The sequence below is a fragment of the Martes martes genome, assembly GCF_963455335.1.
Source record: "Martes martes genome assembly, chromosome: X".
Taxonomy (NCBI): domain Eukaryota; kingdom Metazoa; phylum Chordata; class Mammalia; order Carnivora; family Mustelidae; genus Martes; species Martes martes.
In genome coordinates, this window is record NC_137897.1 from 14,727,161 (window position 1) to 14,739,873 (window position 12,713).

The following is a 12,713-nucleotide window of genomic DNA, read 5'->3' on the forward strand; positions in this document are numbered from 1 at the left end:
TCATTTTTACATATCTAATAAAGTGACTACTATCTTGCTTTGAATTAGTCCATTAAAAAGCAAATTTTAATAAAATAGCTCCTTTTCTTAGAAAGGATTATTTCTCCTTCCAATTCTACTCTGAAGAATTGTGAATTTCTAAACAATCATATAACATTACACAGCTTTAAATGATTGGTCAAAAGAAAAGATTATTGCATATATTTTAAAAACATTTAAAAGTAATTAATATTAAAGATATTTTCCCTAAGAAGAAAGGGTACCAGGAAATAGGCCTTGTAAGGAACTTAGAAAAATACTACAAGCTGTATCTGACCAACAGGAAGCACTCATACCAAAAAGCCCAGCTACACTGCCTCTAAGTTACACAGTCACATTTTCAGTTGATTTTGTGGCTCAGGATGCAAGGTTAAAAGATAGTATAAAACAGGTTTATATTCTATGGCCACTGCTATTTTTGGAAATCTAATGTCACACCTGTTTTTAGGTATATGAAACACTGGCTAAAAATGTTATCTGCACAATGCGTTCAAATTGTGTTATTACAAATGGAAAAAAAATCTTTCAACATCTAGGAATTATGCTCTCAACGAGCCAGGTATTAATGGAAGACCATTCAATTACCTCTTAGTCTATGGTTTGGGGACAGTTTATACTACCTTTATGCTCCTATTAATTTTCTCTTAACGAGCTAACTACTCTATCCAGGCTGCTCACAAAAAAGCCTAGATTATTTTCCTTTCTTTTGGAGGGATGGGGAAAAAGGTTCTGTAGAGTTAAAAATATTAATAAAGTGGGGTACCTGGCTGGCTCAGTCAGTTAAGTGTCTGTCTTTGGCTCAGGTTGTGATCCCACGGTTCTGGGATTGAGCCCTGCATTGGGCTCCCTGCTCAGCAGGAAGTCTGCTTCTTCCTCTCCCTCTGTCCCTATCCCCTCTCATGCTCTCTTTCTTGCTCAAATAAATAAAATCTTTTTTTTTTTTTTTTTAAGATTTTATTTATTTATTTGACACAGAGAGAGAGAGAGAGAGAGAGAGCACAAGCAGGCAGAAAGGCAGGCAGAGGCAGAGAGAGAAGCAGGCTCCCCTCTGAGCAAGGAGCCCGACGCGGGGCTCGATCCCAGGACCCTGAGACCATGACCTGAGCCGAAGGCAGCGGCTTAACCCACTGAGCCACCCAGGTGCCCCAAATAAATAAAATCTTTTAAAAATATATTCATAAAATACCAATCATAAGCAGGGAATTCCATCAAAATGGATTTAAAAAGTATATCAACTTTTTTTTTAAGATTTTATTTATTTATTTGAGAGAGAGAGAGAGAAAGAGAGCACAAGTTGGGAATAGGGGCAGAGAAAGAGGGAGAAGCAGACTCCCTGCTGAGCACAGAGCCCAATGCAGGGCTCGATCCCAGGACCCTGAGATCATGCTCTGAGTCGAATTCAGACGCTTAATGGACTGAGACACCCGGGTTCCCCAAAAAGTATGTCAACTTCTGAGAACAAGGAAAGAAATATAATACTTTATGCTATAATTCTTATTCGTATGTCTGTGGGATGAGGTGTTCTGAATAATTAATCACTTATATCAGACATAGCTACACAAACAATTGGAATGCAATGACATAGGCTTTAACAAAGCTTACTGGACCAGAATTTTTCTCAGATGATGCAGAAGTCCTCTGAGGGTTGTATGCCTACAGGCAGGATTTTTCAGTCTGTGAACTCTGGAGGTTACAAAGCCATGCATTTACTTCTTAGAAGTAAAGGGGCAGGCTTAAATGGAAGGTCTAGAACCTTGTCTGCCTCTTCATCAAGAGCCAGCCCATCTGCATCCATTTTATATATTTGTGTTTTCCATGTAATCTTTGAAAAAGGGTTCCAATGGCTAAAAAAATATCTGAAACTCAAGTCCTGAGGAAAGGGGCTATCATTAAACTGATTATAGTTAACTACAAATTTATGTCCAGAAACATTAGTTTATAGCTACTATTTGAAATATCACAAAAGCAGCTTTTAGTTTACTAACACTTAGAACATGCTCAAAGCATAAACACAAAGCTAGAATTAAATGGCAAATAACACTCAATACCTTAAAAGGTCTTCTAAAGCCTGTTGTGTTTTGACGTCTTCCCTCAACTCCAAAGGGTTTCTGAGTAATGATGTCTTTTCTCTGCATAGTATAATTCTGCATGAAAAAAGTATTAGCATAGATTAATATATTTAAATTTTATTTTTAAAAGTTCATCTTATCATTTAAAAAATACCAGTTTTGGGCAGAGGATGTGAATGGGCATTTTTCTAAAGAAGACATCCAGATGGCCAACAGACACATGAAAAGATGCTCAACACCATTAATTATCAGGGAAATGCAAATTAACACTAAAACAAGATACCATCTCACACCTGTCAGAATGGCTAGAATCAAAAACACAAGAAATAAGTGTTGGCAAGGATGTGGAGAAAAAGGAACCCTCAGGCACTGTTAGTGGGAATGTAAACTGGTACAGCCGCTGGGAAACAATGAGGAGGGTCCCCAAAAAATTAAAAATAGAAAAACCGTAAAATCTAGTAATTCCAATACTGGGTATTGACCTAAAGAAAATGAAAATAGTCATTCAAAAAGATATATGCACCCCAGTTTTTTACACCATTATTTATAATAGCCAAGATACGGCTATTGTCTATCTAAGTGTCTATCGATAGATGAATGGATAAAGAAATATGGTATATACACAATGGAATACTACTTGGTCAAAAAAAGAATGAGATCTTGGGGCGTCTGGGTGTCTCAGTGGTTAAAGCCTCTGCCTTCCGCTCGGGTTGTGATCCCAGGGTCCTGGGATCGAGCCCCGCATCGGGCTTTCTGCTCAGCAGGGAGCCCGCTTCCTCCTCTCTCTCTGCCTACCTCTCTGCCTACTTGTGATCTCTGTCTGTCAAATAAATAAATAAAATCTTAAAAAAAAAAAAGAATGAGATCTTGCCATTTGCGACAACATGAATAGACCTAGAGGGTATTACACTAAATGAAATCAGTCAGAGAAAGACAAATACCATATGATTTCACTTGTATGTGGAATATGAAAACCAAAAGAAAATGAATAAACAAACAAAAAGCAGAAAAAGACCCAAAGATACAGAAAACAAACTGATAGTTGCTGGAGGAGAGGGGGTGAGGAGATGGGTAAAATGGGTGAAAGGGTGTGGGAGATCTAGGCTTTCAGTTATGAAATGAGTAAGTCATAGAATGAAAACATGGGTCCTGAGATCATGACCTGAGTGAAGGCAGAGGCTTAACCCACTGAGCCACCCAGGTACCCCTAATCCTATACATTTAAAATGTGTTATTTTTTTTAACTTTTTATTGAAGTGTAGTTGACACTGTGTTATAGTAATTTCAGGTGTACAACACGGTGATTCAAGAAATCTTTGTGTTATGCTATGTTCAGCACAAGTGTAGCTACTGTCTGTCACTGCACAACATTATTACAGTACCACTTACAATATCCCTATGCTGTACCTTTCCTCTCTGTGACTGTTTCATTCCCTGCCATGACTAGGGAAGTATCGAAAGTCAGAGCATTAAGACTATAACTGCAAAGAACCAGAATCCTTTAATGGGAACAGAGAAGATGGGGCGCATTCTGAAGCTTCTTTTTTCCAAAATCAAGTCTTACAACCTTCTATTCATTCCATTTGCTATTCCATTCGTTGTGCTTCCCACAAATCTTCCTCTTACACACCTTTCTCTCTCCCCGCAGTTTAAAAAAAAAGTCATATAAAACCCTTTACACAGCAGTCATCTTTTTTTTTTAATTTTTTTCTCATCTTGAAGTGATACTAAGTCTGCAAATTTGAGTAAGTGCACAAGAATACATGTGACGAGATGAGACTCTGGGGCACCATGGTAGGGAGCGGTGTATTTTGCAAGTGAAGGGATGTGAATTCCAGGGCTTGGCGGGAGGACTGTACCAGACAGCTTCTGACCAGGCTCCCAGTGAGCGCCTCCATTCTAGTATCCCGGCCCCTATGTCATCCCCTTTCCCTTGAGTGTGAGCTAGACCTAGTGACTTGCTTCTTACAAAGAGCATATGACAGAAGCGATAGAACATCACTTCCAAGATTAGATTACAAGTGGACTCTGGCTTCCAACTCTCTAGCTGTCACTTGTTTGCTCTTAGTTTGAAAGCCAGCTGCCATATTTTGAACTCTTATGAAAGGGCAGATCTTTAGAGAGAGAAAGTAGATTAGTGGTTAGCAAGGGGTGGGAAAGGGGAATAACCAAATAAGCATGAGGGCTATTACTGGGGGGTCATAAAAGGTTATAAAACTGGATTATGGTGATGGTTACATATCTTGGTAGATTTATAAAATATCACTAAATTGTATACCTAAAATGGGTAAAAATTTTATGGAATGTAAATCATATCTTAATAAAGTAGTTCTCAAAAAATCTAAAGGAAAAAAATCTTAAGAAAGCTAGTACTATAATAAATGAAATAAAATCCTACTAAATCAGAGATTAATGATCTCCTCTGTCATACGGGTAAGACTCAACAGATTATTAACACTGAGCAACAGAATCCTAACATGTACTTAATGAAGAGTTAGAAAAATACTGGTGATCTCTATACATATAGATACATGTGAGGAGAATGGAGTATACAAAAATGAAAAATTTAAAACTGCAATCTTACCATGTGAGGTTTCTGAATAAATTTTCTAAAATTTGACTTTATAAAATCCGTAGGTTTTTGGAATTCATCGGCATGAGTATTCTTCAACCTCGAAAAACTGGAGGGCTGATCATTCCTAATAAAATGAAAGAGACAAAGTTAAGAATATTTTATTAGTCTACCTTTACCCAACAAGTGAAAAAGAGAAATCAAATTGCCCCCTTCAGAGACAATTAAAGCAGCACAACAGTGAAAACAAACAAACAAACAACAACACACCTCAAAGATCTATCACTACAAACGAAATGACAGTTACCAGGGCTAAAACCTTCGTTTTTTCAACAAACATTATTTAGCTAAGTTGAAAATCAGCAATAGGGCGAAACAAGGTTTGGACCAGGGTTCTCGATCTGGGGTCCAAGGACAGGTTTCCTGGGGGCTGTAACCCCCGAAACCAGCCGTGGAATGCGTGTTTTCTGAGGGAAGATCATCACTGCTCTTGAGACTTTGGCAGCACTGGGCCACCCACCTTGCTGACAGACTCTTATTAATGAAAGCACCAAAGAATGTCACTGGCTCAGGCTCCCTCACTGGTAGAGCTGAGGCCTCTGTCATTGCTGGGCCACGGGAGCAAAGGATAGGTCCCCTCTCCTGTCGTCATAATGTCCAGAGGCCACCAAGTCCTCTTCTCAGGCAGCCGGACCTGGGAGGGAAGGTCCTTTCTTGGGCTTCTCTTCCAAGGAAGAGGGGCCTCATTTTCACAGCCCTGGGGCAGTCCTCTCCCTGTCACATCCCACATCTCCCCACAACGTTCCTTTGACCCTTCCTGCTCTGTGGTGAACAAACTGCTCACTGCCTCCGCTCTGCCTCAATCCCTTCCATGGGTACCCCACTGACATCAGGATAAAATCCACACTCCTCATCATGACCTTCAACGCCCTTCCCGCTCTGGCCCTTGCTGTTTCACGGGTCGCTCTGTTCCCACCTCCCCCATACGCACACTGGGCATTGGAAACATTTAGCCCTTCGAAGTTCCCGACACACACAATCTCTCCTGCGTCCTCCAGTTCACGTGAGCAATCCCTTCTATTATAATTTCCTTCCACGTAGATCAACTTCAAGATTTAGTTCCAACTGCACTGTTCCAGGGTCCTCGGAGGTGGACTAGATATCCCTGTTACGTGCACATGAAGCATTTGAAAGCCATCACACATACCACGCACGTTCATAAATGCTGGTGCACCTGCCTGTCTTAGCCAGCAAGCTGCGATCCCCACAGGAGGCACTGTGGGTGGTTCATTTTGTGGCCCCAGTTTTGACCCCCCAAACCTGACTTGGAATACTAGTCAGAGTATTATGAAATGTTAAAAACTCTGGCATTCTGGCAAAATGCTCATGATATGATAGTAAGTCAAAAGAGTAGGGTGCAAAGCTCTATTTGGAGGATAATTTAAAAAAAAATTTTGTGGGGGTGCCTGGCTGGCTCAACTGGTAAGAGCAATTGACTCTTGATCTCGGGGTCATGGGTTTGAGCCCCACATTGTGTGTGGAGCCTACTTAAAAAAATTTTTATTTTTCTTTTTTTAAAAGATTTTATTTATTTGCTTGAGAGAGAGTGAGAGAGAGCATGAGAGCGGCGTGAGGGGGCAGAGGGAGAAGCAGACTCCCCTCTGAGCAGGGAGCCTGATGCAGGACTGGATCCTGGGACTCCAGGATCATGACTTGGGCTGAAGGCAGCCACTTGGCCGACGCAGCCACCCAGGCGCCCAAGATTTTTTATTTTTAAGTAATCTCTACACCCAATGCGGGGCCCGAACTCACAACCATGAGACCAAGAGTCACATGCCAGCCAGGTGCCCCAAGGATAATTTTAATTATCTAAAATATACTACATGTGTGCCCAGAAAAAATAAATGACAGGAAATGTATTAACAGTGGCCATCTCTGACTCATGAAATTAAGAATGCCTTATATTTTTATTTTATACCTTATTATATACTTCTAAATGTTTGCCATTAGAATATACTACTACTTTTGTAAGTAAAACAATGGACTTTTAAAAATCCTCTTTGCAAAGCATATATCTGGATAATGGAGTAATGTCCAGAATATAAAAAAGAACTTACATCTCAATAATAAAAATAAAATAATCCAATTTAAAACATGGGCAAAGGATTTAAATAGGTATTTCTCCAAAGAAGACACACAAAAGGGACATGAAAAGATGCTCAACATCATTAGCCATTAGAGACATGCAAATCAAAACCACAATGCAATAACATTTTATACCTACTAAGATGGCTATGATCAAAAAGAAGATGCTATCAATGTCCCTGACAGCATTATTTACAGTAGCCAGAAGATGGAAACAAAGTAAATGTCCATCAGCAGAAAAATGGACAAATAAATGTAGTTTATACAATGGAATATTATTCAGCCTTATGAAGGAGTGAAATTTTTTTTTATTTGACAGACAGAGATCACAAGTAGGCAGAGAAGCAGGCAGAGAGAGGAGGAAGAAGCAGGCTCCCCGCTGAGCAGAGAGCCCAGTGTGGGGCTTGATCCCAGGACCCCGGGATCATGACCTGAGCTGAAGGCAGAGGCTTAACCCACTGAGCCACCCAGGTGCCCCGAAGGAGTGAAATTTTTTTAAAAAATGAAATTCTGACACATGACACAACTTGGATGAAAACATTATCCTATGTGAAATAAGCCAGAAACAAATGGACAATTAATATATGATTCCACTTATATATATGAGGTACCTAGAATAGGCAAATTCACAGAGACAGAAAGAATAGAGGTTATCAGGGGCTGGAAGTAAAGGGAATGGGGAGTTACTCTTTACATGATACAGAGCTTTTGTTTGAGAAGATGAAAAAACTGTGGAAGTGCACAGCGTGGACAGCTGCACAACACTGTTGATGTACTTCAAGCCAATGCATCGTACATTTAAAAATGGTTAAAATGGCAAAATTTATTATATGTACATTTTGCCATAATAAAAAAATGTAAACCATTTGATAGATTTGTGACCAGGCAAAAGTGTCCAAGTTAAAGAAACAATTTCTCAGCCTCCCTGCAGCTAGGTATGGCCATGAGACTAAATTTTGACCAATGTTGCTGGAGCTGCTTGCATAAATTCCATGAAGTCTTTAATGACAAGGCTAGAATATGGACACAATGGCCAAGGCACAAACACCCCTCCTGGGCCATGAGGCAGACACCACGTGCAGAAGATATCCGAGGAGCAAGTCTACCCTACCTACCATGCTCTGACTTCCTGACTGTAATCTTTCTCTACATGAGAAAGAAATGATTTTTCTTTTGCTCTTATAGTCCATTCTCTACCCAGCAACCAGGGTGAATCTTTTAAAATTTAAATGAGATTATATTTCTTCTTGGGTTAGAACCCAGAATGCTTTATAATCTCACCCAGAGTAAACTACAAAGTCATCATGTCCTCCAAGGTTCTCTGCAATCTGGCCTTACCTACCTACTCTCTTCCTTTCCCACTGTGTTACAATCTTAAGGGTCTGCTTTCTAGTCCTGAAATAAGCATGATTCTGCCTGAGGCTCTTTGCCTTTAGTTTCTTCTCTTAAAATACTATCCCCTAAAAGACCTTACCGCTAACTCCCTCACTTAATTCACATCCCTGCTCAATTAAAAAAAAATCCTAAGTGCATTCCATAACTGCCTAAATAAAATCACACCACACATACCACTCTGTCCTATTAAGCTTCCTCTTTTGCCTTACTTTCACCTATCACCCACCAACATGTATTTATTTATTTTCTCCTACCATTAAACTGTAAGCTCAACGAGGACAAGGACTTGGTGTATACCTTTTCACTGGATGTTTTCTATGCCCTATGTAGCTAAAAGGAAAGTCTCAGCAGTCTGATGTCCTCTCGAAGTCTACTGATTTTATTTTGAAGCTGCTTTATCCCACACACACCATACCTATATATACAGAACAACACCTTGGTAACACTGGATGGAACTTTGTGAACAGTGGATACAAGAGGCAGAAAGAGTGGGTCAGGAGAAGACATGGGGATATTAGGGTAATTGGTCAGAAGTCAGGGGGGAGAGAGAGAATAGGGTCTCTGAGACTAGACAGAATGTCCCAGCATTCAGTTTGCTTGGGAAAGATTACCTTATGTATTAGGGAATAAATACTAATCAAAACTTAAATGCATTACAATGTAAGTATCCTCTGTCCTATGTATTCCTTTGCAAAGTCTTCATTCATTCAACAGCTCTGAATTGAGCTCAAGCCAGTGGGAATACAACAGTGGGCAAACATACACACAGAGCTTGCATATAACTATTTGAAGAAAGAAAAGATCACACAGGTGGGAAATTGCTACATCCTGTGATTTATGATTTCATATTTCATTTCTTCTGAATTTCTACAGAAATCTAAATAATGACTTGATTAAACAGGTTTATGCAAAAACAGTAATGAGATCAATTTCACAGACTGAATTTCTAAGACAAAAGGATAAAATCAACAGTTTTCTTATTTTAAGAAGGAAATAGAATTAGGATAAAGTTAAAGGTTTTACATAAGAGACTCTTAATCTCACAAAACAAACTGAGGGTTGTTGGGAGGGGTTAGGTAGAGGGTGGCTGGGTTATGGATATTGGGGAGGGTATGTGCTATGGTGAGTGCTGTGAAGTGTGTAAACCTGGTGATTCACAGACCAGTACCCCTGGGGCTAATAATACATTATATGTTAATAAAAAAAAAAGAAAGAAAAAAGTTAAAGGTTTTAAATGATTTTTTCTCTGAATCTTTTTTTTTTTTAAAGATGAACAATAGCAAATACTTGTGAGGATGTGAAGAAACTGACCCGTTCATACACTGCTGATGGGGATGTAAAATGAGGCAGTCACTGTGGAAAGCTGTCCGGTAGTTCATCAAGAAGTTGAATACAGAGCTCTCATAGGACCCAGCAATTCCAACCACAGGTATGTACCCAAGATAGATGAAAACATATGTCCACACAGAAACTTGTGCATGAATATTCACAGCACCCTAATTCACCATAGCCAAAAAGTGGAAAGAACCCAACCACCCACCAACTGGTGAGGGGACAGACAAAATGTGGTTATCCATACAATGGAATATTATTCAGCCATAAAAGGAATATTCATGCTACAACATGCAGCAATGTTGAAAACAATATGCTACATGAAAGCAGTCAGCCACAAAAGACCTCATATTATACGACTGCATTTATATGAAACGTCCAGAATAGGACAATCCATAGAGACAGAAAGTAGGTGAGTGGTTGCCGGGGGCTGAGGGAAGGGAGAAATAGGGAATGACAACAGGTTACAGGGTTACAGGACTTCTCCGTGGAGTGGTGAAAACGTCCTGCCATTAGACAGTGGTGACAAATGCACAATTTTGTGAATATACTAAAAACCAGTAAATTCACTCTGAAAGGATGAATTTTATGATCAGTAATATCTCAATTAAAACAAATCCTCGTGCCACAGCAGCTGTCCAATACCAATAAAACAGTCCAACACGCCCAGCAAAAGGCACTGCAGAGAGCCATCTTGGCGTGCTACACGCCATCCTCAAAGCGAACACTAATAACACTTAACGCTGACCGGCTACTCTGCCCCTTACACCTGACACGTTAGTTCATCTTCACCACCACCAGGAGGTAAGAGTGCTTCTCATCTGTATTTGATGTAGGAGGAAATAAAGGCGAAATAACTTGCCTCGGATCAGTCACAAAGCTAGCTGTCTACAGAGCCACGTGTTGAACTGAGGTGCAACTCCAGGGCTCAAGCCCTTTCTCACCTCAAAGGGTGGAGATACATTCTGAAGCATTACATGGTTTTTATAAAATGCTGATTATCTTAGATCTGGTTTGAAAATCCTCTTTCTTGGCACACTGAGTTTCTTATACTTGCTGAGTTAAGAAAAGCATGAGAGAGAGCTTATGCCACTGAAGAGCACAGTCGTGCTGCGTCCCATCAGGAAGCCGGAGACTCCCACCCACCAAGGAACAAGATTTTAACTATTTTATTTTCAGTTGTTTTATATGCCTGAACACACAGTTTTGCTATCTTTTAATGAGTTCCAAACTTACTATCAGCAGCAAGTCCGGTTTTGAACAAGCTCCATGTATTGTGACTCAGACCTAGTTAGCCACAGACCTGGTTTAAGTCTACTCAGTTATCTTAGTAATTCGATTTTAAGGAATTATGGGAAGAGAATTAGCACTGGTCCTTCCTAGTCACACACCCCTGTTTTCTGAGAGACCCAAACAGTCTGAAGAACTTTGGGCAAATTAGAAATTTTGTCCTATTCAACTATACCTCATAATCATACGGGGTCCCAGAGTTGCCATGAATCCCGCATAGTTTTTAGTTTTTAGAACTAGAGATAAATGGAGGCCAATCTAGTAATACTCAGAGCTCCTAAAAGAAGTACAGAGTTGGGAAAGAAAAACAAGGATCTACTGATAATCAGTTTGCCACGCATGCCTTAAGTACTTTGCCTGTGCCAGCTCATTTAATATTTCTCACCTGTCCACATTATAAATTGGCTCTTCTCACTTTATAGAGGAAAATGCTCCCGAAACGAAAGCCAGTTTGCCCACGAGCAAACAGCTTGTAAAATGGCAGAGGTGGGATTTCCATTCCTGTTTCCTCCACATTTTCTACTACCCCTGCCTCTGCTTTGTGATCAGACATCCATGAACAGTTCCAAAAGAGAACTGTATTGACCTCAGGAAATTCTGTAATATTCAAAAAGGACGAGAATCTAAAGGGCAGAGTATATTAGAGTTTCAATGAGGTTGAGTCAAACAGTCCATAAACTTGCAGGTCCTGGCACCTGCTAATAATCAAAAAGCTGTTACACTCTTTTCTAGAATTACAAAGACCTCAAATACTCACCTACCCCTGTGTTTCTGTTGTTTCAATCAAACAGCATATGATGATCACTGAATAACTTTGAAACATTTTAATAGATTTCACTTAAACATATAAAATGGATTTGAAGGATTAAATCCCTACACTAAAATGAAAATCATCACACACAAAAATTGAAAAATATGCTAAAACCAAAAGCTCCCTGATAATAGGATGTTTTTCATCTACTGATTACCTCTCTGCAGCACTAGCTATGTGAAAAATGTGCTCATCTTCATTCTGTAACCGCTCTTTTCTCCTTCTTTCAATGTCATGTCGTAGATCATTTGGATCTATTATTTTGACCAGAGTCTGAGGAATTTTGACAGAAGACAAACCATTCACATTACTGTTAGTTGCACAAAGACCATATCTAATAAGAACCTTAAGTAAAAGTCCTAAATAAGTTACCTTGTATTCACCCTGCTAATGGTAGTGTAAATCGATTAAAATATTTTGAGACACAATTGACAATGCACAGACAGAAAAGTTCATAACAATGAACCAGGAATCCTACCTGTGGGACTCTATCCCAAAGAAATGGCTATCTACCCAAATATATTCAAAGTGATAGATTTAAAATCATCAAAAAATGAAAGCAACTTAAATGTAAAATAAATTTACAGGAGAAGGGAAGAATGATTTCATGGGAAATTTAAGTCAAAGTAATAAAGCACAAACATTTGAATTATAGATTAATATAGGCTATGTGGAAGTCAATATGAAAAAAATACTGAGAAAAGTTAATTAAAATTTAAAAAGCTTCAATCATAAAAAGTCATGGGGAACTCAGAGATTTTACATAAAGCAACAATATTAAGTAAAAAGCAAAAAGCATCTGAAACTAATATACTATGATAGCAGCTATGCTAAAATGCCAGATGTAAGACTACAATAAAAGATGATCAAATGATATTTTGTGTTAAGTGGTTGACTTAGAGGTGATTTTTCAAATTTCCTATGAGTTGATTACAGTTTTTTGACGAATAGATATTTTCTGAAAATAGCACCTATTCAATAAACCAACCTACCTCTGTAAGTTTAATAAAAATTGTAATCATTCACAAGTGAAAAAATTATTTACATATTCTATCAGAAA

General features: G+C 39.1%; 1 protein-coding gene across 1 annotated transcript in view; it reads right to left on the reverse strand.

Moving 5' to 3' along the window:
* BCLAF3 (BCLAF1 and THRAP3 family member 3) overlaps positions 1-12,713 on the reverse strand; it is a 58,109-nt gene that overhangs the window by 11,934 nt on the left and 33,462 nt on the right. The window contains exons 8-10 of the mRNA XM_080794915.1: positions 11,811-11,926; positions 4,693-4,807; positions 2,088-2,183 (exon numbers count right to left, since the gene is read on the reverse strand). Coding sequence (XP_080651041.1) covers positions 2,088-2,183; positions 4,693-4,807; positions 11,811-11,926 — 327 coding nt within the window. The remainder of the gene's footprint in view (positions 1-2,087; positions 2,184-4,692; positions 4,808-11,810; positions 11,927-12,713) is intronic.